At 46.3% G+C, this 27,815-nt stretch overlaps 2 protein-coding genes across 9 annotated transcripts in view; one reads left to right on the top strand and one right to left on the bottom strand.

The window, feature by feature from the left end:
- The first annotated feature begins 4 nt into the window (after positions 1–4).
- Positions 5–25,027, top strand: Lig3 (DNA ligase 3). 4 transcript variants are annotated; one of them, XM_078042457.1, is made up of 21 exons: positions 5–147; positions 725–796; positions 2,090–2,643; positions 5,892–6,035; positions 8,368–8,565; positions 9,420–9,571; positions 10,245–10,411; positions 10,541–10,618; positions 11,065–11,233; positions 12,942–13,097; positions 14,810–14,941; positions 15,600–15,679; positions 16,680–16,767; positions 17,135–17,212; positions 17,473–17,596; positions 18,184–18,326; positions 18,614–18,688; positions 19,215–19,361; positions 19,821–20,025; positions 20,388–20,467; positions 21,505–25,027. In XM_078042457.1, exons 3-21 carry the CDS (start codon positions 2,094–2,096, stop codon positions 21,736–21,738), a joined length of 3,000 nt encoding a protein of 999 aa, XP_077898583.1. In that variant the 5' UTR covers positions 5–147; positions 725–796; positions 2,090–2,093; the 3' UTR covers positions 21,739–25,027. The 4 variants fall into 4 exon arrangements, with proteins under 4 accessions (XP_077898583.1, XP_077898585.1, XP_077898584.1 ...); XM_078042458.1 differs by lacking the exons at positions 5–147; positions 21,505–25,027 and adding an exon at positions 20,663–20,770 and having other exon boundaries at positions 285–796; XM_078042456.1 differs by lacking the exon at positions 5–147 and having other exon boundaries at positions 286–796.
- The window catches only part of Rffl (ring finger and FYVE like domain containing E3 ubiquitin protein ligase), a 63,724-nt gene continuing 60,883 nt past the window's right edge, over positions 24,975–27,815 (bottom strand). For all 5 annotated transcript variants that reach the window (XM_078042464.1, XM_078042461.1, XM_078042460.1 and 2 more), the window contains one exon: positions 24,975–27,082. In XM_078042464.1, coding sequence (XP_077898590.1) covers positions 26,901–27,082 — 182 coding nt within the window. In that variant the 3' untranslated portion in view covers positions 24,975–26,900. The remainder of the gene's footprint in view (positions 27,083–27,815) is intronic.

The following is a 27,815-nucleotide window of genomic DNA, read 5'->3' as shown; positions in this document are numbered from 1 at the left end:
ACGGCCTCGGTCGTTGCGCCTGCGTACTGCCGCCAGCTCAAGGACCCGTATTTAAAGAGACAGGCTCTTCAACTGCCAGTGGGCTGCCTGCGGCCTGTGGGCGCCTGGTCGGGAGGCGAGTGGTGGTCGCTGGAGCCGGGGAGGCAGGTGAGGGGCGGCGCGGCTGGGCGCGCTGTGGGGAGGGAAGCGGGCCGGGGCCAGAGCCGGGGCCCCAACGCAGTGCGGCCCGGGAGCCGCCACCGGCTCCTCCCCCGCCCGCCCGCCCGCCTGCGGAGCCTGGGGGCACACCCTCCGTGACGTGGCGTCCCCCCGGGAGCCCACGGGAGCCCGCGGGGCCCCGGGACCCCCAGGGGCCGCCCACTGCCCGCGCCTGGATGGATTTGGGAGCCTCTCGCGGCCGGCGGCCGTCCTGCCCTGAGAGCTCCGCAGAGGCCCCGGGACGGCGGCTGCGGCCAGGCCTCGGCGCTCCGATCCGGTTCCAGATTGGGCCCTTTCATTATTCTCCTTTGCTTCCCCTGGGGGCCGCGGGCTGCTCTTGTAAGGATCGCGTTGAGGTCCAGCTTTCCTGAGCTGCTCTTGTGAACCTCCTGGCCTTGCTCACCTCCGCGACGGTTCTTCAACTTCAGGGGGTTATGCAGTTCTTTGTGAATCTCACGAAACTTACTGATGTTCTCGCTCCAAAAACGTACATTGTCAAATATACATATTTTGTATGCATTTTCAGAGAGTTCAGAACTCCACCATTACCATCAGCCCGTCCATGGATTCTTTGTAATTTCCCCAACCACCCTTCGAGGTAGGTCTTATTTTCCGTTTTAGAAGTAGGAAAACTAAGACTCAGAAGTTCAGAGATTCCGCCAGGGTAACAGTTGCAAGCTGGACGCACTGGCCCTCCCATCCCTGATTCCTCAGTCCACCTGCTTTTCTCTGCACCATGTTGCACTGCTGTAAGGCCCTCTTTTATTATTAGAAATTAGAAATTTCACTTCATAGCACTGTGCAGACTGAATATAATTCACAGTGTATTTAAAATTAGAACAATAAAGTTATTTAAGTACAAATATAAAAAAGTCTGAATGAATCACAGTTGATAAACCACATGGCTTGACTTATCAGTTCCTTCGATTCTGACCATCTAGTTGCTGCAGCATTCCCTGATTCAAGTTGCTGAATTAAACAGGTTAATTGCACATAGGGATCCTCAGTTGTTTTTTTTTTTAAAAGATAGAGTGAGAGAGAGGAGAGAGAGAGAGAGAATTTTTAATATTTATTTTTTAGTTCTCGGTGGACACAACATCTTTGTTGGTATGTGGTGCTGAGGATCGAACCCGGGCCACACGCATGCCAGGCGAGCGCGCTACCGCTTGAGCCACATCCCCAGCCCGGGATCCTCAGTTTAAAGATTAACTGCTGCACTGACTAGTAGGAGCCAACATTATTGAGTCCTTGTTGTGTGCCCTATTCTAAAGGCTTTAGTCTTGGAACAAAAACCCCTTGATTTAGTTACTATTATTAGACATGTTTTGTAAATAAGAAAACAGCTACAGAGAAGTTAAGTAATCCACCAAGAACACACAGCTAATAAGTGGCTTAGCTAGGATTTGAACCTGAACCGTCTGGTTCTGGGCTCTGCTAAATTCTTAGCCTCACAAACGAGGACTTCTGTTTAGATCACGAATCTATATAGTGGTTTTGTTTTCTGGGGATGTAATATGTGTTACACTTCTAATTAAAACGTCATGAACATTATTTCATTTTTCTTGGTGATTAAAAAGAAACTTAAGGATTTTGTAATGCTTAAAGGTCATCATCCATTATGAGTATCAGATTGTTGATGGCCTGAGGAAAAAAATTTGTTATTTAGATTCTCTTCATTGTGATTTACTAGATGTATTTATGTACATTAGATAATTGAACACCTTTTTGGAAACTGGATTTTCCCGTACTGCTTCACTTAGGCAATGAGTCTTTAATCCTTTGGAAAGTGATTAGTCAGCATGGACTGTATGAGATTGTGGTCTTTGGGAAATTAAAAGCCTGGCTTCTCGTTTACATCTCACATTTTGTTGTCTCCTGTCCTTTCATGTAGCTATATGACTTTGGCCTTTAAGATCCTCTTCCCAAAAAACTTGTGTGCACTTGGCCGAAGAGAACTGTGCCTGTTCCGAGAACAATATCACTGGCCTGACATAAGGAAATTCAGCCAGTGCTTGGAAACAGATCTGCTACGTGGGCGTTGCCTCCTCCTGCGAAGAAAGCCTGTTCTGTCATTCCAGGGAGCCCATCTAAGACCACGTGCCACCTGCCTTGTTTTCTTGCCAGAGTCGCATGTGGGACTCTGCAGTAGCCCCTGTAAAATGGCCGAGCAACGGTTCTGTGTGGACTACGCCAAGCGCAGCACAGCCGGCTGCAAAAAATGCAAGGAGAAGATTGTGAAGGGCGTGTGCCGCATAGGCAAGGTGGTACCCAATCCCTTCTCCGAGTCTGGGGGTGACATGAAAGAATGGTACCACATTAAGTGCATGTTTGAGAAGCTGGAGAGGGCTCGGGCCACCACAAAAAAAATTGAAGACCTCACAGAGCTGGAAGGCTGGGAAGAGCTGGAAGACAACGAGAAGGAACAGATCACCCAGCACATTGCAGGTGGGATGGGGAGTAGGGCTTTCTCATCACACTGGGGCTGATGGAAAAAGGGAGGGGAGGAGAGCCCAGTTTTTTTGTTTTCCTTGGAGAGGGGTACTGTGGATTGAACTCAAGGGCACTCAACCACTGAGCCACATCCCCAGCTTTGTTTTGTATGCTATTTAGAGACAGTCTCACTGAGTTGCTTTGTGCCTTGCTTTTGGCTGAGGCTGGCTTTGAACTCAGATCCTCCTGCCTCAGCCTCCCAAGCTGCTGGGATTATAGGTGTGTGCCACCACGCCCGGCAAGCCCTTTTTTTGTTCCTTTTTTTCTTTAAGCTTTTAAACATTTTATTTGAAAATAATTTCAAACTCACAAGAGTATAAGAATAAAAATAGTGCAAAGAACACTTACCCTCTATAACCAGGTTTACCTACTGCTGAGTTTATTTCCTTTATCGTTTGTGTTCATGTCCTCTCTTTACACATGCACATTTTTTAGTTTTTATCCACCCCCACCCCCAACCATTTAAGTAAGTTGCTACATCATGACCTTTTAACTTTGTGTGTGTGTGTGTGGTACTGGAGATTGCAGGCAGGGATGCTCTACCACTGAGTTGGATGTATTTATGAGACAAGTAAATTGCTGAGGCTGACATGAAATTGGTGATCCTCCTTCCTCAGCCTCCTAAATTGCTGGGATTACAGGCAGGTGCTGCCACACTTTTAAATATTTTAGTTCATGTATCTTAAGAACAGAAATATTATCCTCCAGGACCATAATATTTTTTCCCTGTGACTTATAATTCATTGCTGTACTTAATTTTGCCACTTAACAGCCCCTTCCAGCTGCTTTCTGTATCCTGTTCATCTTCATGTTTTTTTCTTTTTACTATTTCATTTTCAGCATAATAAGAAACCCTTAGTCTTCTCTTGTGTCCTACCCCAGTCACAGAATCTTGTGTGTATCTTATGCCGTTTCTCTTTTTTTTTTTTTTAAAGAGAGAGTGAGAGAGGGAGAGAGAGAGAGAATTTTTAAATTTATTTTGTTTTAGTTATTGGCGGACACAACATCTTTGTTTGTATGTGGTGCTGAGAATCAAACCCAGGCCGCACGCATGCCAGTCAAGCGCGCTACCGCTTGAGCCACATCCCCAGCCCCTTATGCCGTTTCTCTTAAGAGTCCAGGTTCTTGTTAGTGGAGAATGATATTAGAAACTCAAATCTAAAGCTGGGTATAGTAGCTCACACCTGTAATCCCATCAACGTGGGAGACTGATGCAGGAGTTTGAGGCCAGACTTGGCAATTTAATGAGCCCTGTCTCAAAATTTAAAAACTAGGTTAAGGGCACTGGGGATGTAGCTCAGTGGTAGAGCTCTGCCTGGCCAGGAGGTTTGGGGATGTGCCTCAGTGGTAGAGCACCCCTGGCTTCAATCCCCGGTACCTCCCATACACAAAAATCTGGATGCTACATGTTCTCATCATCATGGGGTAGCTTAGCTTTTAAGCCCTTGGGACAGATAGAGCTAGGAAATACCTATGTGTACATACACAGCTAGGAAATACCTATGTGTACATACACGTAAACACACAGGTATTTATAGATACATGTGCCTATTCACATGTACACACATTCATGCATATGTGCATATTGCATATTTAGAAATCTTACACCAGGGGCTGGGAATGTGGTTCAGGCGGTAGCGCGCTCGACTGGCATGCATGCGGCCCAGGTTCGATCCTCAGCACCACATACCAACAAAGATGTTGTGTCCGCCGAGAACTAAAAAATATATATTAAAAGATTCTCTCTCAGGGGCTGGGATGTGGCTCAAGCGGTAGCGTGCTCGCCTAGCATGTGTGCGGCCCGGGTTCGATCCTCAGCAGCACCACATACCAACAAAGATGTTGTGTCCGCCGAGAACTAAAATAAATAAATGTTAAAATTCTCTCTCTTTCTCTGTCTCCCTCTTTCACTCTTTCTTTAAAAAAAAAAAAAAAGATTCTCTCTCTCTCTCTCTCTCTCTCTCTCTCTCTCTCCCTCTCTCATTCTCTCTTTAAAAAAAAAAAAAGAAATCTTACACCAGTACTTTCAAGTTTAATTAGTCAGTCCTCTTTGATCTTCAGCATCTGTAAAGTGATCCTTTTTTTTTTTTTTTTTTTTTGGCATACTGGGTATTGAACCCATTGGTATTCTTAACACTGAGTTACACCCCTGGCCCCACCCCATCCCCCTTTTTTTTAAATATTAAGACAGGTTCTCGCTAAGTTACCCAGGCTGATCTCAAACTTGGTATGCTCCTGCCTCAGCCTCCTAAATTGCTGAGATTGCAGGTCTGTGTCACTCTGCCTAGTTTAATATTCATATCTTCAGTTAATCACAGTTCTTGTTGCTGTAGGAAGACTTGTAAATGGCTTTAAAAAGAGAATCTATCCTTGTTGAGAGGAAAAATAAAGGACTTATAGGAGAGGAAACTGTTTCCCACATGCTTCATTCTCAAGTTCCCCATCCACTCTGCCCTGTGTCAGCCATTGGTCTCAGCCTTTGTTACCTTTACCCATCTCTCATTTAGAAGAAACGAAACACAGGTAAACCATCAGCTGACCTCAGATGAGCCAACAGCTGGAAATTTCCTTCCTATGCCAAACCAGCATGCTCTGATCTGTCTTCATTGTACTTTTTTATTCATCTGTAAATTGGGGCTATTCCATGGAGCTATCCCCCAGTTTTATCTATCAAAATGCAACTGCTTGGCTGGGGATATAGCTCAATTGGTTGAGTGCTTGCCTTGCATGCACAGGGCCCTGGGTTCATTAAAAAAAAAAAATGCAACTGTTGATTCTCTCAAGTCCTCTTAGTTCTGAAGATTATTATATGTGGGATAAGAGGTGAAGAAAGTTGATGAAAATTTTAAGTTACTCTGGACTGGGGATATAGCTGAGTTGGTAGAGGGCTTGCCTCACTTGCATAAGACTCTGGGTTCAATCCCCAGCACCACAAAAAAAAAAAAAAAAAAAAAAATTTAAGTTACTCAGAGAGATAAATGGTTAGTGGGTCTTTTGTCCCCAGAATCCTCTCCCTTTCCTTTCGCTTCACCTGGTATCTTACCACCTCCATTCAAGAAGACCTGCCTGCCACTAGGCCATGTTGGGGCTCATGGGAGTGGCTTACCAAGCAAGCCTCTAAAAGAAGTTAATAATTTGGAATTTTTATGAGACTTTTCACTGGAGGATATTTTTCTTTTTTTTGGGGGGGGGGTGTTCTATAGATCTGTCTTCTAAGGCAGCAGGCACACCAAAGAAGAAAGCTGTTGTGCAAGCTAAGTTGACAACAACTGGCCAGGTGGCATCCCCAGGGAAAGGAGCGTCACTTGTCACCAACACCAATCCCCGAAAGTTTTCTGGCTTTTCAGGTAAGATAAGTTAAGGTCCTCTTATTTGACTTGTTGAAAATTTTGCTTTTTTGTCTCAATAATTTGCTTCCCTTGGGGCTCCACGTGTGTGGCCTGTCTTTGTATACTTTAATCTCTTGTGTCAGGAAGAGGTTTGTTTTGTTAAAACTTTTTCTATGTGAAGTTATTTCCTGGTTCAGGCAGATTTTTATAAACTGCCCCTTTACTTCCTTATATTTTTGTAATGAAAAGACTTTGAGAAATTATCTTCCTAAACTTGCCTGAACTGGAGAGGAAAGTATGGTAGAAGAAGGGAGATACCCTGCACGGACCATATCCCTTAATTTCTCTTATTTCTTACAACTCTTTGTCAAAGGGTTGAAATGTTTGTGGTACAAGGAGCAAGAAGGAACAAAGGATCTAAGGGTATTAGCTTCTGTTTGGAAGCTGCAGCCTCGTCAGGAGGCATGTGCTCTCTGGAATCAGAGGGCTGTGTATTCAAATCCCATCTCCCAAGGGTTGGATTATAGCAGGACAGGTGAACAGTAAAGTGTTTATTTTTTTTTCTTTCTCTTTACCCTATGTACACATATAATCACGTACATGTGGTTTCTTTATATAACATAGAAGTACTGTTTCCTGGACCAAGGATTCAGGAAGATCTTGCTAGAAGGAGAAGATCAGGATTGTTTGTTGGCCTTCAAAAACAGGTAGCTTTGGCCTAGGGGCTTTTATCTCGTCTTCAGTTAATTGTAGGAAATGTTCTTATAAGGCCTACTTTATGAACAAGAAAGCTGAAGTTTAGGTTCATGATAGAGTATGTGCATTGAAGTCTGGCTGTAGTCCCAGTGTTCTTTCACTCAAATCCTATACTTTTTTTATTGTTTTGAGACATTCTTGTAATTGATTCAGAGAAAATAATAAAGCTATTTGGGAATTAAAAGAGGCTTGATGTGATTGAAAGAAGCCTGGACCTGAAGCTGGAGTGTTGGAGCCTGGTTCCAGCCCTGTTGCTTGACAGCTTGGAGCCCTGAGCGAGTCTTTACCTATCTGAGCTTCTGTGAATTGAGGGTGGCAGCATCTGCCTGATCTACTCCAGTGTTCTCCTGAGGACTATAAGAGATAATGTTGTAAAAATGGTGCCTAACTGTAGGATTTTTAGTATTTTAAAACCTTAGATTTGTACTTACTAGGCCAAAGACAGAAATAGAGAAGAATCCAGGTGAAGATAAGGACAACATGAGCCTGGAAGGGCCCTGTTTATTTTTGTTGTTGTTGTTTTTTTAATTTGGAAGGAGTTGAGAGGAATGGGGTGTCCTTACGCTTGCAACCTTGCTGAACATCAATGCTTTTGAGATTTTGTTCTCTAAAATCCGATTTAGAGTCCGGGTCAGAGACAATGACAGATTTATAATTTACAAGCCCAGACAAGAAGCTTATGTCAGCAGACAGCTTGCTGATGGCCTTGCTTTTGCTTTGTAAATGAGCACAAGGAAGTGAGAAGGAATCACTAAAGAGTTGTTCAGCATTATTTTTAGGTATCTGGAGGAAAGCTCATAAGCAACCTTTTAATTTGACAAACAGAAAGAACAGGCTGGAGTGGTGAGGGGAAGGAATGTTGGGAGTACACCACTGAGACCTGACTTTCTTGGTGGCATCCTTGTCCTGGCTCTGCCACCATGGAGGTAGGAGATACTGGAAGTCATCTGCTCTTCTTGGGCCTGGGTCCTCTCATCACTAAGGATTTGCACTAGATAATCTTGAAGGTTCCTTCCAGCTCTGATAATCTATGAGAGCAGTAACTTCACATTGACTAACATGTCCCTTGATTTCTTCCCCCTTTCTCAACCCAGCTTTTCTTTTTTTTTTTTTAAATGTGAATTTATTTATTTTTAAAGAGAGAGTGTAAGGAGAGAGAGAGAGAATTTTTTTTTTAATATTTATTTTTTTTAGTTATCGGCGGACACAACATCTTTGTCTGTATGTGGTGCTGAGGATCGAACTCGGGCCGCATGCATGCCAGGCGAGCGCACTACCACTTGAGCCACATCTCCAGTCCCCAGCTTTTCTTTTTTCGTCTTTACAGTTAATAAGATCCTCCTGGTCAGTCTTGGCACAGCCTGTGTTCCTCTCTGAAGCATTCACAGCTCCGGAGGGAGGGTGCCATTGCTCCTTGACCATTAATAGCTCTGAGATTTGGGGAAATGACCTTTAGTGGATACAGTGATGTCTACCCCAGGGAGCTCTTTGAAGAGATTGAGTGAAACTGTGTATAAAGCACCAACAGAATACCTGTGAGTTTCCTCCTTTCCCAGAAAGGCAAAATGAATCATCTTTGTTGTTTCTTCAACAGCCAAGCCCAACAACTCTAATCAAGCCCCCTCAAGCCCCACCCGCAAGACAAGTCTGTCCTCAAGCAAATGTGACCCCAAGCACAAGGATTGTCTGCTACGGGAGTTCAGGAAGCTGTGTGCCATGGTGGCTGATAATCCTAGCTACAACACGAAGACCCAGATCATCCAGGACTTCTTGCGGAAAGGCTCAGCAGGAGGTGGGGCCAGGAGCATCCTAAATGGGCTTTTCCCTGGAAAGCTCAGAGCCTTGGCTGGCTCTGCCATACAAGTCGTTGCACAGGGTCCCATGGTTGGTTTATTACTGTCTTAAAATTCCTAAAATTTTGGCTAGGTGCAGTGGTGCATACCTGTAATCCCAGGGATCGGGAGGCTGATGCAGGAGGACCGCAAGTTCAAAACCAGTTTCAGCAAAAGCAAGGCACTAAGCAACTCAGTGAGACCCGGTCTCTAAATAAAATACAAAAATGGGCTGGGGATGTGGCTCAGTGGTCAAGTGCCCCTGAGTTCAATTCCCCAGTACAAAAAAAAAAAAAATTCTTAACAGTTTTGAACAACGGACCTCACATTTGCATTTGCCACCAGACCCCTCAAATTTTGTAGCCAATTTTCAGAGACTGTGGCATCTTTCTTCTTCTGCTCTTATCCTGTCCCTAGGAAGGCAGAAAAATTCATCTCATTCAACCAGTAGGAAAATTTACTATCCTGCATATTTAATTAAGTTTTTGTGAACTACGTGCACAGCTTGGAATAGAATCTTCCAACTCTGTTTCTTTCATTCATGTAACATTCATGTCACTGAGCATCTGTAAGTGTGCTTGTCACTGGGGACATGAAGTCAAAGTCATGGCTCTTCCCTGTGAGAATTCATCCAGGAGCTAAAGATGGGACAGGTGCAAAAATAGCCAATCACTAAATTCTGGCCTCTGAACTAGTGATCTGCACAGGGTACTGTGGGAGCACAGTAATAGATCTTTTTAAACCTCTGCTTCCTTGAGTTCATCCATTGTTTTAAGCTCTATTTCTCAAGAAGGGTTCCTTTTTTTCTCTCCAGATGGTTTCCGGGGTGATGTGTACCTAACAGTGAAGCTGCTGCTGCCGGGTGTCATTAAGAGTGTTTACAACTTGAATGATAAGCAGATTGTGAAGCTTTTCAGCCGCATTTTTAACTGTAACCCGGATGATATGGCACGGGACCTGGAGCAGGTCAGAGGGAAGGGGAGGAGACTGTATTCCAGGTGGGGTTCACCAAGCCAGGCACCTGCAGCCATTTTTTTTAAATGGTTAGGCACATACTGTTTTAGGAAACTGAAATCTATTTGAGCAAGCTTCCGGTACAGAGGAAGCTGAATGTGAGGCTGCAGCTGTTAATGTCATAAGTTTCTGAGGACTGAACTGATACCACTGCTTAGCCACAAAAGGCCTTATCTCAGAAGTCAGGACTTGAGACTGTGCTCTGTCTCTTGTGGGGCCCTCATTCTGGACTCTTTTGCTTTCTTCCCCCACGGGCTTATCATTCATCATTGATCTGTTCATGTCTCAAGCCCCAGCCGCCAGTTCACATACGTAAACTTCCAAGAATCCTCACTATATGATGACTGCATTTACCTCTTAGCTCAAACTCATAAGCAGGAATCAAGTTGACTGGGCTTGGAATAGTGCTGTCTCTTCTCAGCTAAGCCAGGTGGGCATATTTTATGTGGAGAGATGCACCCCTTTTAGAACTGTTGATGAGATAGTCTCTGAGAAGTGAGGTAAATATGTTGAGTTGGGGACAGGAACTGTGAAATTTCTTGACTCCTCTTTAGTCCTGAGGTTTTAGGGGATACACCTGGCCACCCTGGGGTTGTAGCAGTGGCATTTTGGTTTTTGGAGACAGGGTGACGTGTCAGAGACGATCAGAGTCTTCTTTGAGCAGAGCAAGTCTTTCCCTCCAGCTGCCAAGAGCCTCCTCACCATCCAGGAAGTGGATGAATTCCTCCTGCGGCTCTCGAAGCTCACCAAGGAGGATGAGCAGCAGCAGGCCCTGCAGGACATCGCCTCCAGGTGGGGGAGCTGCCCCAAGCAAGTCAGACCCAATGGGGATGAGCTCAGGGAGAGGGAGTTACTTGGGAAAAAAGGTTTGGGGGTGCAGAGCTCTTCAGAGATCAAACTGAATAGGCCTCATTCCTTTAGGTGTACGGCCAATGACCTTAAGTGCATCATCAGGTTGATCAAACATGATCTGAAGATGAACTCAGGTGCAAAACATGTGTAAGTATCGTCTCCTGGGACAGCCTAAGCTTCCTTTGTTCCCAGCTGGTATCAGGACTCTGGAGTCCTCCTCTGGATTTGAATCCTCATTCCACTTTGTTGCCTCCTAGGTTACTTAATCCTGTCTCCACCTCCATTTTCTTATGTGAAGTGGAGGTAACAATACCTTTTGCAGAGAGTTGTTTTGATTGAAAGTATGGAGCATGTTTAGTAAGCACAGAATGCAGCTTTTGCCCATTCCAGCCCCCTCTTCTGCTAAGACTGCATCCTGATAGATAAAGGTCTCAAAAGACTGAATTGTCAGATTTTTCTCCTACTATGAATCCTCAAGATACTTGAACACAACTGCATATTGACAGATGAGGGTCTCTCCCCTCTGAGAACAGACTGCTATCCAAAGCCATAGTGTCAAATGCAGACGTCTTGGTTCCTTACTCCCTTGACAGGTTAGATGCCCTCGACCCCAATGCCTATGAAGCCTTCAAAGCTTCACGCAACCTGCAGGATGTAGTGGAGCGGGTCCTTCGCAATGAGCAGGAGGTGGAGAAGGATCCAGGACAGAGACGGGCTCTGAGTGTCCAGGCCTCGCTGATGACGCCTGTGCAGCCCATGCTGGTGAGGAGTGTTGCCCTGCCCTGCTGTGCACGTTGCACATCCCTTGGGGTGGGATCTGGTAGGGATGACTGTTGACTGGTTGCAGGGTGAGAGGATTTGGGGAAGGAAGTGAGTAGAGGCAGCAGAGTGTTGCTGTCGAGAAGTGAAGGCACAGGAGGAGACAGGTGATGGGGTGTACTGGCCAGAACCCAGTTCCCACTTTACTACCAAGCAGCTGTGGAGTGTTCAGCAAGTTACTTAGTCTTTTAGTTTCTTAGTCTTAGTTTCTTTGTGGGAATGACATGTGAGACTTGAAGCACCTACCTAAAATAGCTTATCTGTCATACTTGAACATGGGGCTGTGTTCCCTGAGGTCCCTTGACCTGATGCGGGGTGGCTTGGAGTGGGCAGCGAACCAGGCTCCCTATGATAGGGTAACTTGGGAAGGGAGAGGAAGCTTAAGGAAGAAAGACTAACTCCCACAAAGATCAGCGTGCACGTTTGCTCCTATCCTGAGAATGGGGATCTCCTCTGTGGCATTGGTTTTCCTGTGCAGCAGGACCCCGCAAATGCTGCCATGCCTACCACCAGGCCCTTTGGGTCTTCCAGCAGTGTATGGTGCTTTTTGGGGAACTCTCTTATGTGTTATTTTGAAATTTTGCCTTAGGGTTCTTTGTTTGGAATAGAGAAATGTCCTCTCCCTGCTAGGAGTGTGGAACAGCTGGCACTCCAACAGTGACATCTCCACAGGGACCCCTAGTCACCTGAAGTAGTGGCCTTTTGACTTCTATAGGAATTCTTCTGGAGTGTGTTGTACAGCCTGTCATTTGAAGAATGGCATGAGTTATATAGCTTAGTGGCTGAACACACAATCTTTGGAGTTGAGCCTAAATTAAAATCTCACTCCTGCTGTGTACTAGCTGTGTAACCTTAAATGACTACTTAACCTCTTTGACCTTTAATTTTCTCATCCATAAAATGAAAACGCTATCTATCATGTAAGATGCCACATCAAAGATGAAGTGAGATTATGTATGTGACCTGACAAGAATCCCCAAAACAGTAACTGTTGTTTGGCTTAGGCTAGTACAGGTGTGAGTGTAAGCACACCTCTGTCTGGATGGTCCTGTACTAGGGATCCCTGATCACTATCACCCTGCCAGCCTCATTGGCACCTACAGTCTCTACTCTGACCTCTGTCTGCCTCCTGTGCTGAGATAACTGATGTATTAACAAGCTAGAGGCCCTGCAGGAGCCTCAATTATTGATTTAAAAAATATTATTTCAGCGGAATTTTGTCTGCAATAAATAGCATTCATCTTCCTTGAAACGCAAGCTCCTGTGTCAATGCTGGTAATGATTTGATGCTCAGAATACATTTTTTTAAACAGTTCTATAGAATGAGTATTGTTCCTTTCTTTATTCTTAATTTTTTTTTTTAAGTTGTAGTTGGACACAAACCTTTATTCCATTCATTTATTTTTATGTGGTGCTGAGGATCGAACCCAGGGCCCTGCACATGCTAAGTGAGCGCTGTGCCACTGAGCCACAATCCCAGCCCCTGCCCAGCCTTTTTTATTCTCAGCTTTGTCCTTGCCCTGAGCGTGCACCATGGACAGTCAGTCCCAGAACCCAGATCCTGGCTGACAGCCCTATTCTGGGCTCTCTGGCTGTCTTCCTAAGCTGCACGTCATTGAAAATCTCCAGGCTTTGTTTTTCCCACCCCAAGGCCGAGGCCTGCAAGTCCATCGAGTATGCAATGAAGAAGTGTCCCAACGGCATGTTCTCTGAGATCAAGTATGATGGCGAGCGAGTCCAGGTGCATAAGAATGGGGACTACTTCAGCTACTTTAGCCGCAGTCTCAAGCCTGTCCTGCCTCACAAGGTATTGATCGCTTTCTGTTGGGACTGTCTTTTCCTTTCCTGCTGCTAAGAATCTCAAGGCCAGCTTTCCATAGTCTCCCAGCTAGAGTTCACAGTAAAGACTTTTTGTTTGTTTAATGAGTGGATAAATTCATTTTTGGAGTCTCAATAATGAAGGACTGCTCAGCAGGGACAGCCAGAGTCCAGACATTGGTTAGTCAAGACAGAGCTTCCTGGGACAGTGATAACTCTCTCCCATGATGTTGTGATATAGAGCTTATTTGCTCAGTGGCTGTGCAAGTCTTTTGCATTTTTTTGAATCCTGTGTGCTTCAAGCTAAATTAAAGTTCATGTATAACATTCATTCTTTCAACAAATATTTACCAAATGCATCTGTATTATTGTAGTTAATATGCAAATATCAGTGACAAAAAAGCGGATAAAAGCTTTGGCCTTCATGAAGCTTACATTCTGCTATAATCACAATACCATGGGGACAGCTGGGAGCCCAGATGCCTGCCCTAATTGGGGGAGGTGACAAAATCTCATTCCTGAGCCCTTTTCAGTTCCTAGGGGCAAGTCATTGTAGGTGTCTCTAGGGAAAAGCAGCTGGAGTGACCTGACCTTGCTACCCTCTTCTTTCAAGCTTTGACTCAGTTTTCCAGAGCCCCCAGGGGTCAAGGGGATGCGTTCTACACTCCGTGTACTCCCTTTAGCCCTGCCTTCCTGCTGGAGCACTGGAACCAAGCAGTCAGGCTACTTGTTTTAGGTGTTTGAAAGGAAAACTGAGCAGTGGCCTCATGTGACACTTTAGTGGAGGGTCACATGTCCTGTGGGACTCTGTGCAGGTGCTCAGGAAGTGCCCTGGTGAGGTTGGTGTAAGATGGACACCTCATGTGACCCAGGAAGACAACTGAGCATCTCTTTCCAGCCCTTTCCCATACCAGATTCACTCATCCTTTGCTTTTCCTGTGTTGTGGGTTCTTAAAGGGCTGGATTATTGACAGGGAGTGGGACAGATGGGCAAGCCTTTCCTGATCCTGCTCCAAGCATTCTGGGTAGGGGCAGGCATGTGCCCTGCCCAGGTGGGGAGTAGAGCCAGAGATGTGCTTTCTGGTTCCCATTGCTGTTATCACTTGACAGAAAATACCTTGAGTTCTGATGGCACTTCTCTCTGACTAGAGTTGTTGAAGATTAAGGTTCTGCCTTTATCAAGACAAATCCAATTCCAGGCATACTCTCTTAATCTCTAGATGGCTCTGGGAGTAGAGCTCCTACATAGGGAGGATTCTGCTCACATTTTCCTTCCTCCAGAGAGGGAGTTCATTTCTTTCTAACCAGTCTGTTCTCCCCATCCCAATTCTAAGCCTAATAACCATCTGTCTTCTAAAATAGGCTCTAATCTCTGCCCACCTGTTTTTCTTTCCTCCCCCACCCCCCGACATTTGTCTACCTCCACCTCCTCCCCCAAATGCTCATTTTGTTTCTTCCAAATCTGAGCCTTCTCTACAGCCCATAGACAGTGTCAGCATGGGCTGACTTCTGCCCGGGTCTGGACAGAGGTACTAAAGCAGCCACATCTTGTCCAGGTGGCTGACAGTTTTGCACATTAGCTGTTTTGCACAGAGCATGTTGCTCTGTGTTCCTTCTGAGGTCTGGCTTTGATCTCTATGGCTTGGCTTTGGGGTTTTGCCGCCTGTTCATCCCTCATCAAAGATACTTTTCCACTTCCAGGTGGCCCACTTTAAGGACTACATCCCCAAGGCTTTTCCTGGAGGCCACAGCATGATTTTGGACTCTGAGGTGCTCCTAATTGACAACAAGACAGGCAAACCACTGCCCTTTGGGACCCTAGGAGTGCACAAGGTACTGGGTTAAGTCATTTGTGCAAAAATGCATGTGCTGTCTCCAAAGGAAGTAATAAGTTACTTAGGATAGGGCTTATTTTTTGCTTCTGAACTATGTCTGAGTTTATTTAGTCTTGGGTTTAGTATTTCTTATTCCATAAAAAGACTCTATTAGGAGCTAATTTATAATTGATTTTCATTCAGTTCTGTCATTCAGCTTTCCATAACTGTAATAAAATACTTGAGCTAATTTATAAAGAGAAAACTTTTATTTTGGCTCATTGTTCCTGAGGTTCCAGGCCAAGATCTGAGGAGCCCATTGCTTTGGACCTCTTCATGGTAGAGCAAAACCACATGGATCACAAGCCAGGGAACAAAGAGAGAAGAAGGGGCCAGAGTCCCATGATCCCCCTTGGGGACATACCCACAATGATCAAAGCACCTCCCACAAAATTCTACTGTCTCTTACTAATACCTTCCTGAGACCAAGCCTTTATCACATGGGCTTCTGGTGAACATTTACAATCCCAACTATAGCGATCCCTGTCTGCTGTTTGCCCTTATGGCCCAGGTTTTTCTGGGCAGAAATAGAATTATCAGGTGCTTCAGGAAGCCTTCAGAAGTGGATTGGTACTCCCCATCTCCCCATTTTTTATGCCCTCTTTTTGTCTTTACAGAAAGCTGCTTTCCAAGATGCTAATGTCTGCCTGTTTGTTTTTGATTGTATCTACTTTAATGATGTCAGCTTGATGGACAGGTGAGTTGACTGATTTAGTTTTGTTTGTTTGTTTGGTGCTGAGGATCTAACACAGTTTCTTGTGCATGCTAAGCATGTACTCTGTTACTAAAGTATACCCTGAGGCCTGGCTAGCATCCTTAAACCCAGGAATCTATTTTAATTTCCTAGGTAAGAATGTGGGGGGTTCATTGGGAAGGAGGGGATAGGAAGTGGCTAGCATATGTGCCTTTGTATCCATGAGCTTGGTAGGGGCAAGAGCAGGAGGGAACTGAGAGGTAGCATAGTTGCTACAAATAAATTCCCCATTCACTGTAAGGAAGACTTACCTCTGTGAGCTTAAATCTCAGAGGAAACCCAAATCCCAAAGAAATCTCAGTCTGCTAAAGCAAGATGGACTGTTGAGAGACAGAGATGGTGAACATAGCAGGGTTTCAGTTTATTCTCCAGTGACACCCCTCAGGGCATAATGCAAGTGCTTTTCTGCTCAGAGGTTTTGATTTCAGGAGAGACTGGCAGTAGAAAACTCCCTATTGATGGTAGGGGTGGCTGTGGGTGGGACTGTCTTGGGAAGAGCTAGCAGTCCTGACTTAGCTGCCTTTAAAGGCTTGGGCCCAAGAAACCAGCATCCTGAGGCCCGACAGCCTGCTGACCCAAGGACCTGCCAGCCTTGGGGTTAGGGTGAAGCAAGGCAAAAAAAATACCCAAGTGGGAGTCATTTTTCAAATGAGACCATATTTTATATAATCTGGGCTAGAGGCCAGATCTCCCTTGGCTCCATAAAGTAGAAACAGGAACTACAGCTACGAACTGGCTAACTGGCTCCATACCCCTGCTCACAGTTGTCCATCTTCGGTCAGGATGGAGCCCTGCAGCCTATGGCAGCAGAACTGTCACACATGAGGGCTTTAGTTCACGTCAGACCCTCTCATGCAGCAGCAATTTTATCATTGTGCTCCTTCCCTCAGAACGGCTGCTAGGGGTGGGAAGATCCCTCCCTCAGCTTTCCTGTCCCCTTTAGGCCTCTGTGTGAGCGGCGGAAGTTTCTTCATGACAACATGGTTGAAATTCCCAACCGGATCATGTTCTCAGAAATGAAGCAAGTAACAGTAAGTGAAGAACCTACTCTAGACAGGGTCATGTGGCTTAAAAGCAGGACACAGAACCCCTTGCACAACAAGTGTGACAGAGTGAGTCTTACTTGTCCTTCTGGGGGTGGCTGATGTGTTTGCCTTTGTGTCTGTTGTCTGTTCGTTACCCAGGAGGACAGGGCATGGAAGTCCTTCCTAGGTAAGCACCCTGTGCCTCCAAGCCACTGCTGCGCTCTGGTTGAGAGGTTCCCTGGTTTACAAATCCCTTGTCCCTAGTATTCAAGTTAGGGCGTTTCCAGTGGGTACTCGACTAGCATGCCGTCGATGCACTCCTATGCCATCCTCTTCTCACACCATCTTCAACATCTCTCCTGCTGTCCCTCAGAAAGCTTCAGACTTGGCTGATATGATAAACCGGGTGATCCGGGAGGGCTTGGAAGGGCTGGTGCTGAAGGATGTAAAGGTAAGGTCATCACACCTGTTGCTTTCCTCTGAGCCTTTCCTGTCCTGGACAGATGGCAGTGCCATCTGAAGAGGTGGGGGTGGATCCTTTCTGGGGCTTGACAGGTCTGTTCTGGATTAGGAGGATGGGTTTTATACATCTCCTGAGGAGCCTGGAGTCCATGGCCCTTCCGGTGTGGGCTGGTGGGCTGCAGTGAAGAGCTAAATCCCTGCCTCAGAGAGTTTCCATTGTACTTTGTGTTCTCTTTCATGTCCCTTCAGGGTACATATGAGCCCGGAAAGCGGCACTGGCTGAAAGTGAAGAAAGACTATTTGAATGAGGGGGCCATGGCTGATACAGCTGACCTGGTGGTTCTTGGGGCCTTCTATGGACAAGGAAGCAAAGGTCAGGGTGGCTGCTGGTCCCTGTAGTGGTACTCTTGGAAAGTGCCATGTCAGAGAGGCTGGCCTTTTTCCTGGCTTGATCTGCCAGCATGGGCCTGGGAGCTATGGACTTGGCACAGTGAACTCTAGCAAGAATCCCCTGAGCTGTCCTGGCACAAGGAGGCTTATCACAAGCTATTTCATCAGGGCCAGTTTTTCCTTTTCAGGGAAAATCTCCTAACTGGAAGGAAGCTGGCATCTAAGGGATTAATACTTTTTAGGTGATTTACTGTATGACAGGCACTATTCAGTTCGCTAGGGCCCTGCAAGTTGGGTGTGATTACCCCTAATTTTTTATAGAGGAAATTTGAGTTCTTACAGATTGAAAAATCACACACTTAGAGCAGGTAGTTCAGTGGTGGAAAACTTGCCTAGGAAACTCAGGGCCCTGGGTTCAATTACACAGCTAAGAAGAGGTGAACTCTGGCACCCTGATGCCAAGGGGACCGCTTCCTCTCCACAAGGTTGCCCCTCATGGGACTTGTAGGGTTGGCAGAGGTGGTTTCTGCTATTCACACTCAGCCCATATTCTCTACCCTTACCCTGCAGGTGGTATGATGTCGATCTTCCTCATGGGCTGCTATGACCCTAGCAGCCAGAAGTGGTGCACAGTCACAAAGTGTGCAGGAGGCCATGACGATGCAACCCTTGCCCGCCTACAGAAGGAACTGGACATGGTGAAGATCAGCAAGGTGAGCAAGGGAGCCTGTTGATCCTGGCTTCTGATGGGCTGTTATGAGGCAGACGCTGTGCTTTGAGGACTGCAGATATCATTTATCTCCTCCCCAGTAAGGAGAGTGCTGTTTGGAGTGCCCGCCTTGTAGACAGTGGCCTGCATGTCCTGGAGGCCTCACTCCCTTTGAGCAGGGAGGATTACATGGGTGAGGAGTTGGTCACATCTCACAATTTCATTACCAAAAAGGGTTTAAGCCTTGTTGCAGCTTAGGAACAGCCCAGAACAGCATCTTTCTTCCTCCAGGATCCCAGCAAAATACCCTCCTGGCTGAAGATAAACAAGATCTACTATCCTGACTTCATCGTTCCAGACCCAAAGGTATTAGCCCAGTGGCTTGGGGTCTTCTAGCCTACAGAATCAGTTTGCAAGTTAGTTCTCTAGGGCCACAGAGAAGTTATCCGAACCTCACAGAAAGTCACCTTGAGATGGGGATCTGGATTATTCAGCCAAGTGAGAAGCCTAGGGATGACTAGCCACTGCTGAGGAATTGTCTTCAGTGAGGAAGATAATAGAATACCCACCCCCTGTCACAGAGGGTCTGTTCTAATGGGACCTGGCCTAATCTCTCGTTTTCGGCGGACACATCATCTTTGTTATGTGGTGCTGAGGATCGAACCCGGGCCGCACGCATGCCAGGCGAGCGCGCTACGGCTTGAGCCACATCCCCAGCCCTGGTCTAATCTCTAAATAATGGATTCACAGAAGAGGCAGGACTAGCACCCAGGTCTCCTAGCTGCAAGCCAGAGCCTCTGTGTTTTGACCCATTCTGTTTCACTTCTGGCTGATGGGAGGTGTTTCCTTCTCAACTAGAGATGACCTGACCTTCCTGCCTTGCTCTTGACAGAAAGCTGCTGTATGGGAGATCACAGGGGCAGAATTCTCCAAATCTGAGGCTCACACCGCTGATGGGATATCCATCCGATTTCCCCGCTGTACCCGAATCCGAGATGATAAGGACTGGAAATCTGCCACTAACCTCCCCCAACTCAAGGTGCCAGCTCTCAGGCTGCATGTTTGTCCTCCAACCCCATCTCAGTCTTAGAACCTTGGGCATCTGGCCTATTGACATGTCCTGTCTTCCTCTTGACCCTATTCCACTGATATAGCAAGGAGGGCAAGTAAAGGGAGACTAAACTGGCATGAGGGCCCTTCCCACCAGCTCCAAGTAGACGGTCTCACTTTCTTTAGGATCCCCTGAAAGGCCCTTGGTCTAGCTGCCTCATGAGGCCTTGCCCAAGTCCTTTGCTGATTAAGAGCTGGAGTCAAGAGAACAGTTACTCGGGTGAAGGCTCCATGTTGGAAAAGCACCAAGGAAGCCACCTCCTTTTCTCCTTGCTCTTTGTCTTTCTCTCCTGTTTCCCCAGCCACGAGTGCCTAAAACAGACCACACAGCACCCTCTGAGGCATGTCTGGGGAAGGGAGTGATAGCACCTGACCTTCTCCTTCTCAGGAACTGTATCAGCTGTCCAAGGAGAAGGCCGACTTCACTGTGGTAGCTGGAGATGAGGGAAGCTCCACTAAAGGAGGCAGCAATGGCGAGAACGAGGGCACTTCTGGGTCTGCTGCATCCCGCAAGGTCCCCAGAGCCTCCCCCAACAAACCCTTTCCCAGTGCCCAGAAGGCTGAAGGGAAGCTGAGGATCCCCAACAGCAAAGGTAGCCAGGATAAAGAAGGGGGTCTGGGGGGCGTAGGGGCAGGGACCCAATCTCACATTCCAGTTCTGAGAGCATGTGATCAAGTATCCACTGCAGCTGACAATGACCACATTCCTGGTGTGTGTCTAGCCATGGATCAGAAGATGCTCTGCTAGGCACCCCTTATCAGCTCAGCAAACCTGAATGATAGTGCACCAGAGCTGGTGTGACTGGGGACTAAGCCACTTTTGAGCTAAAGCATTGGGCTGATAACTCTTCCCTCTCACCCATGCTCATGGCAGGGGAAGGATCTGGCCCAGCTTTAGGAACCATGATCAGCAGTTCTTACTCTCCTAATTCTCATCCACAACTTTGTCCTGCAGGCAATAAGCCTACCACAAAGTCTTCAGTGAAAGTTGGGGAGAAGAGGAAAGCTACTGATGAGATGCCATACCAAGCAAAGGTGAGTGCAATGACAATGCAGAGGCAGGCCAGTTTGGCCAGGGCCCAGCGTTTCCAGCCTTGTGCACATGAACTTTGAAAGATGAGCAGAGGAGTTGGGGGAGGCTTGTTAATTCCTTCCCCTCCCACAGCTGCTCCTCCCTCAGGCAGGCCAGCATGCTGCTACTCCACCCTGTGCCCTCTTGTTACCTTGCAGAGGCGGCCAGCCAGCCGGCAGAGAGGAAGGAGAGCTGTACCAGCAGGCAGGAGATAGAGCCCAGCTGCCAGTCCCCAGTCAAATTTACATTAAAGGGGAGAAAGCCCAGTCTGGGTGTGGGGTGCAGCGTGAGTCTGTGGTTGGGGGAGCAGGTCCAGCCAGCAAGGAGGGAGAGTGCACTGCTTTGATGACTTTTCCCTTTATGCTGTCAGTCTTGTTTGGCAACATCTGTTGAGCGCCTGCTGAGGCCAGGAGCTGGGTTAGCACTGGCTCAACCCTGAGGAACTGCTGGCCCAAGGGGTGGAGGGAGAAGTAAAGCTAATCCCTAGAATGATTGTGCCCCACCCAAGAGAAGCACAGAAGTCTTGACAACTCATAGCCTGAACCCAGTTCCCAGCAGACTAGTAGAAACCATTTCCTTCTCCCTTCCTTGAAGCCCTTGAACCTATGCATAGTAATGAGCAAGACTACTGACCCTGCAGTCTACCCACCTGTGCAGTGGACTGTGATCTTAAGGGGAGGTCATTGAGTCACAGCCACTGGTTGGCTCCTGGAGACACATCCTTTTCCCATATCTAGGTCCCAAATGTTGGAACCCATCTCCTCCTCCTCATCACCTGGCAGGGAAGGGAAGAATGTCAGGCCTGTGTCATCCAGAGTGACTGGAGGATGGGGGGGGGGGGGGGATTGGCACCAGTGTCTTTTCTCCAGGACGCACTTTCTAGTTAAGTCCTAAACTCCATCTCTGGCTCTTGTCCTTGTCCTAAGTGAACTGTATTATACTAAACTGGGTAAAGATCCACCTGCACACCAACCCCTCCCTGACTCCTCTGTGTTTGCAGGTGCTGCTGGACATCTTCACTGGGGTGCGGCTCCACTTGCCACCCTCCACCCCAGACTTCTGCCGTCTCAGACGCTACTTTGTGGCATTTGATGGGGACCTAGTGCAGGAATTTGACATTGCCTCAGCCACACATGTGCTGGGTAGCAGGGACAAGAACCCTGAGGCCCAGCTGGTCTCCCCAGAGTGGATTTGGGCATGTATACGAAAACGGAGGCTGGTAGCTCCCTGCTAGGACTCAGGTCTTCCTGCCCCCTTGGGACATCTGCACCCTTACCACACTACTCTGCCAGCCTTAGCCTGGTGGTAGGTAGGTGGAGGAACAGGGGGTTGTCCTTTCGTCTTCAGGCAGCAGTCTTCCAAAATCTGCCAAGTCTTCATGGTCTCTTCTGGAGCAGGAATTATTTGCTGTGGGCACAAGTCAATTTCTCTTGCTGTTTTAGATCTCAAATCTGGGTGCTGGCTTTGTCATTTTTGTTTTCTTCAAAAAGCTGAGTTATTTTTATAAATGAAACAACCTGCAGCATCTGTCCTTCCCCCACCATTCCCTTAGTTTCCTTAGTGGTCAAGGAGTGAAGGCTGGGCTACTAAAGCTGGCGGCAGACTTCTCGCTGCCTCATTTTACTTCCATTCCTTTTAAAGCTGTATTTAAAAGACCACCCCAAGAAATGCATCTTACATTTGGCAAAACTTAACTATCTTTTGAAAGAGAACAAAATTAATTTTGATGACTTTATTCTCCATGTTCTCTATTACAGGGGAAGGACTAGGATTGGGTGGAAATGAGGCCTGTGTATGGGGAGGGAGGTTATTTGGGCTACTAGGGTGGGGTTATAGAGGCTCCAAAAAGATCAACCTGCCTTCTCAAAATCTGGAAATAAATGCCTTTTAAGAATACAGATTCACACCTCAGTACAAGTCTACATGCCCTGCTTACAAAGACCTGCCAGCTGTGACTGATTTGTTTGAAGAACAAAAGGAAAACAGTTTGTATAGAAGAGTGGTACCAGTAGCTGTTTTTGCAGCAATGGATAAAATGGAAATATCCTCTGAATCTATATATGATTGTTGAACATTTGAAATGTGACAAGTGTTGGGTGCAGTGGTTCACACCTAAAATCCTAGTGACTCAGAAGGCTAAGGCTGGAGAATCACAAGTTTAAGGCCAGCCTTAACTCAGTGAGGTCCTAACTTAGTGAGACCTTGTCTCAAAAAATAAAAAGGGTCATGATGTGGCTCAGTGGTAAAGCATCTGAGTTCAATCCCCAGTACCCACCCTCCAAAAAAGTGGCTAGCATAACTTAGGAACTCAAGTTCTTTTAATTCAAATGGCCACAAGTCAGTAGTGACCACAATGGACAGGTATAGACAGTCCTGAAATTTAATAGCTATAACCTTAGCAAGTTAACCATCTGAGCATCAATTCCTATAGAATGGGGAAATTCATTGTTCCTAAATCACAGGGTGGCTGTCAGTGACCTTAGATACATGTCAGAACGTGGCACACAATATGTAGAGTTGGGAATGTCACCTTTGGTTTGTGTGGCCAGGAGGGCTTTTAAATGCAGAACCCACAGCTATGCCTGCCTATTTAAACTCTCCTTGCTCTGACTGCAGGCTCATCAGGATTCTGTGTGGTTATAGACTGGCTTCTGTCTCAGTCTTGCCACCTCATGAGAATGAGCTCTTTTTCCTTATTGCATTAGCAGGCTTGTTTGTCTACCTCCTGAATTGGATTTACCCTTTTAAACACGTGAGCATCTGAACTTGTAAGATAGAGGGCCACACCCCCCTGCCCCATGTACTCAGCTAAGGTATGGGAGGCTGCCAGTCAGGCCGCTTACAGGCCAGCTCGGATGTGACCTTGGTTTCCACCTGGAAGGCAGGGAGGTGGTGCAGGTGCTGTCCTTGCTAGGAAAGGACACCTCATGTTTTTGAACTGGCACCCTTCAGTCTGGCTTCAGTATTGGAACTAAGACACCCTAATCTGTCCTATGGACACAATGCTGCTCCTCTGAGCAATGGCCTGCATAGATTTCCAGCCTCAGGCCAAGCAAGTGGGCAAGGACAGAACAAGGCTTCCCTCGAGTTCTGCCAAAGGCACTGACTTTTCATCCTCGGGGCAGCCTCCTAGCCACAGGCCATGATCTTGGCCACAAGCTCAGCCCTTGACCCTTCTCTGCCTTCCTGGATATCAGCTTCAATTTACCTTCATCAGTCTTTTGTATGTTTCCTTCCAGTCTTGGGTGCATCTTTTTCTTTGCTGCACAGATTAGACTGTATATACAATCTTATATCCTTTATTTCTACCTGACCCTAATCATCACCATGTTAAACCTCCCTAGGCCACTGGCCACCTGCCCCCTTTTCAGCTGTTCTTTAGATGCTGCTGGCTGGCAACAGGTAGAAGTCACCACTGGGTACCATCCACAGCACTAATAACCAAATGATGTGCCTCAGCCTCAAACCTTCCTCTGCGCCAGTCTCCCTCCTCTTCTGTCTTCAACCACAGGAATGTACCCACATCGCCCTACTCTCCCAAGGGCTGCACTCTCCTTCCCCTGGGCAGCTGGTTAGGGAAGAATGTGCAGGACTATGCACACACAGTCTACCCTTGAAGCTGGGCCCATCTTTTCTGAGCTGTTTCAGCCATACCACGACTGTACCCAAAAGCTACCATACACCTGCCAGGATAACCTGAAGACTTTTACTGGCTACACTGGCTGTCCTCGATTCCTTTCTACCTAGAACTTGAATGCTTAGCAATACTAACTAGATTACTGTGAATATCTGAACTCATTTGGTGCTTCTTCATGTTTGGTCTAGGGATTCATCCTTTCCCTACCACAGCTTCTTCTCCTTTCCCAGCTGTTTTATGGCCTCTTCCACATACTGCTTCTGAGCAGGGATACTGACCAAGGTCCCATGGCCCAACATTTCAAAAAATAATCTCTCAAGAGCATAGCCTTGGATTTACCTGTAGTTTATCAGTTTGTCAATAATCTAGCAGACCTCTGGCATCCTCACACCAGATCCAACAGGCATCTATGTTGAAACTTTATTACAAAATTATAAAGCAGAGCTCTGTAACAAAAAATACACATTTGGGTTTGCTTTAACACCCAAGTGAGTCTGAGAATCTTAATATAAGCCACTTGAAGTATCACATTCACATCCAAGAGATTTCAACAAATTTATACAATATATATTGAGCACTAATTCCTGTACAGCTTATTCTTATTAGTTTGGATCCAACTATTCCAAGGTATTATGAACCAGTCAGTTGTCCAAGTCTTTTAAAACAAGTCTCAACTGAAATCTCAGCAATCACAGCAAAATCCACAGAATAACTAGAGGAATTAGATGTTGCTGTGATAATTAAGACCAAGGATCCATGAGGGACAAAAGGGGAGGCTCAAGGATAAAATAGCAGGTTTTCTACCTGGGTTAAATATGAACTGGAATGGGATCTTAGAATTCCCAACTTTTATTTGGTGTAATAATAAAGACAATACAAAAACAAATCGGTTGTTTGACATCTTTTTTCCCCAATGGAAACCTTCACCAAAAGATGAGATTTAAAGGCAAGTTCTTATTTTTAAAACTGAGTGGCACCAGTTCCAATTCTTACTGAGGTCACCAACCAGCCACCAGTATGTTATTTTCAGTTCCTATCTATCTAGGAGGAAAGTTGGGAGGTAGGGGAGATGAGGCCTCAGCAGAGAAAGGAGGGAGAGCCTTGAAGTTATTGCTAGATCTAACTGAGTTGCATACACAGACCTGTTTCACAGTGGAATTGAGGGAGCTGAATTCAATCCCTTTGATAAACTGGTAGGCATTATAAACTACAGTACTAACTATTCAGCAGAAAGGTGAAAGGCAGAGTCTTGACAGGAAAATCTGATCCCAACTGTGGCCCAGATTATTCTGACTTGGTATAAGGTTGAGTCGAGTGTCCCAGAATAACATTGCCAACTACACCTCTTAAGGTGTTTAGTGGTTGATGATAAAAAAACTTTCTAAGATAATAGGTCCCCTTAGAAGTTTTCCTCTGCCTTCTAGAATCACAATTGATTGGTTCTAGTCTTGGACCTCAGCTGCAGCATGTTGGGAGAGGGGAGATTCTGCCAAGGCCCTTGGGTATTTCGAGTATGTTTTATCTGTTGGTAATGGGCGCACACAGTTCCGACAGCAGGCGTGTTCTGTGCTCTTTTGTGCTTCTCCAGCTCATTCAGGGGTATAAAAAAACAGTAGGAGGGTTCAAAAACATTACCTACTCATTACATGGCCCTTCATAAATGGTCCAGAGAATGCTGTTCCCAAATCTACAGAATGAGAAAGGAAATTAAAGTAGGGACTTCCAGCTGTTTAGTTAGGTGCTCTTACATGTATTTTTCCAGGAACTTCATGAGAAGTCTGTCTAGAGGAGAGCAACGCTCTTTGCCTGAGCCTGTCTATGCCTTGGGTGAGACCAAGTTTAAAACCTCAGTGGGAAAGGGAGAGATTTCATTGAAATGGTTAACAGTCCTGTCTGTAGGAAGAGGATCAGAAGCCAAAGTTAAGAAGAAAGCCACTGCCTCCACCAAATGCGTCCCCTTCCTCATAATCTGAAGTTCAGGATGTTGCAAGGTCAAGCCCCAAAAGAGGAAGCAGTAGAGTATCCATGCACCATCCCTTGCACACACAGACTAGACTAGATTTCCCAGCTGTTTGGGAGTCAGATGTTTTGTTGGCTCCCTAGATCAGGTTAGGAGATTGATAGCTCCCAATCCCAACCCTTAAGGAAGTGACTTCACAAATCGAAAATTTTCTATAATATTTTCCTATAGAATTTTCTCACCAGAGGTAAGTTTACTGATCCAAATTCTGCCCTAAGTACCACTGTTGATCTTAACCACATAAACTAACACATTTTTGGTCCAAAGAAACAAACGGATTTTAGGCAGTATAGCAAGAGACAGGTATGTTAAAGCACAGAAAGCCAGAGAGACCAGAAGTTTAAATCCAAATGTGCTGGGTCTAGGAGGACTTCTGACTGGTGGGATACAGGAGGAAGGGTGAAAATGTGTCTAGGTTCTCAGAGGAAGGAAGACATGGTCCAAGTTCTGGAAAGTCCTCTGTTCATCAGTTACTACCATCACCCAAGATCACTAATGCAGGCACTCACCCATGTGATTTGTACCAGTTCCCACTGGCCTCGGGGGCTCTGCCAGCCAAGAGGTGCACCCCTATGGCAAGACAGGCATGCCGAGGTATGACATGGCATCTTTGCTTGCCCTGGTCTTGGGAACACTACAAAATTTCCTGTTAGCCTGCCCCTCTGCAAGCTGACCAACCCTGAGCCCAGATACCCTGGGCTATATCCCTGTAAGGCACTGAAGAAGCCGGTGCCAGCCCTTAGGACCGGAAGACGTGAACAGCTCGGATCACATACTGCCGGCAGATGGGACATTCATTCATGCGCTTGCCACATTTGGTACAGGTTACCATGTGGCCACACTCCAGCAGAACACAGTCAATGGGTGAGTCCATGCAGATCTTACACAGGTTCTCCTCCAGTCCAGACGGCATTGCTCCCCCTGTACAAACACACAGTGCAGGAAATGGGCAGAGGACAAAGTGAACAGAGTATCCATTGTCTCAGATTGTCTCAGAAATTATTTCAGTGTGTTTGGGAAGTCAGAGGACAGAGGTGGGAGAAAATTGGAAAAATGAAATCCCCCAAATTCACACACTTCCTTCAAAATAGAGCTCCTTCCAGAAAACTTAGCAACTAATCCCAGTTGCTTGTTTAATCCATACCTCCTCCCAAGACTATAGATTTGAAGATAGTACTGTGGAAAAAATACAGCCAGAGCATGGAAACTAGGGCAAAGTCCTCAAAGCTTAAAAGAAATTAGATAAACCGGGCTGGTGGCACATGCCTGTAATCCCATTAGCTCAGGAGGCTGAGATAGGAGGATCACAATTTCAAAGCCAGCCTCAGCAAAAGTGAGGCACTAAGCAACTCAGTGAGAATGTTGTCTCTAAATAAAATGCAAAACAGGTCTAGGGATGTGACTCAGTGGTCAAGTGACTCTGAGGTCAATCCCTGGTATCCCCCACCCTACAAAATGAGACAACTGAGGGTGTAATATGGTGAGTGAGGGTTACTTGGACTCATTATCCCCTGAGGTAGAATATGCAGAAAAGACAAAACTGGTTCAGGAAGTTTAGACACAAGCAGAACTGTAATGAATGGTGCATTAGGAACCATGAGGCTTACCTATAAACACATTCCCAATTTAAGGAAGTTAAAGATCATGGGGGCCT

This window comes from Ictidomys tridecemlineatus, chromosome 3 (genome assembly GCF_052094955.1).
Source record: "Ictidomys tridecemlineatus isolate mIctTri1 chromosome 3, mIctTri1.hap1, whole genome shotgun sequence".
Taxonomy (NCBI): Eukaryota; Metazoa; Chordata; class Mammalia; order Rodentia; family Sciuridae; genus Ictidomys; species Ictidomys tridecemlineatus.
The sequence above is the reverse complement of the archived record's forward strand: the minus strand, read 5'-3'. Positions and strand labels throughout refer to the sequence as shown.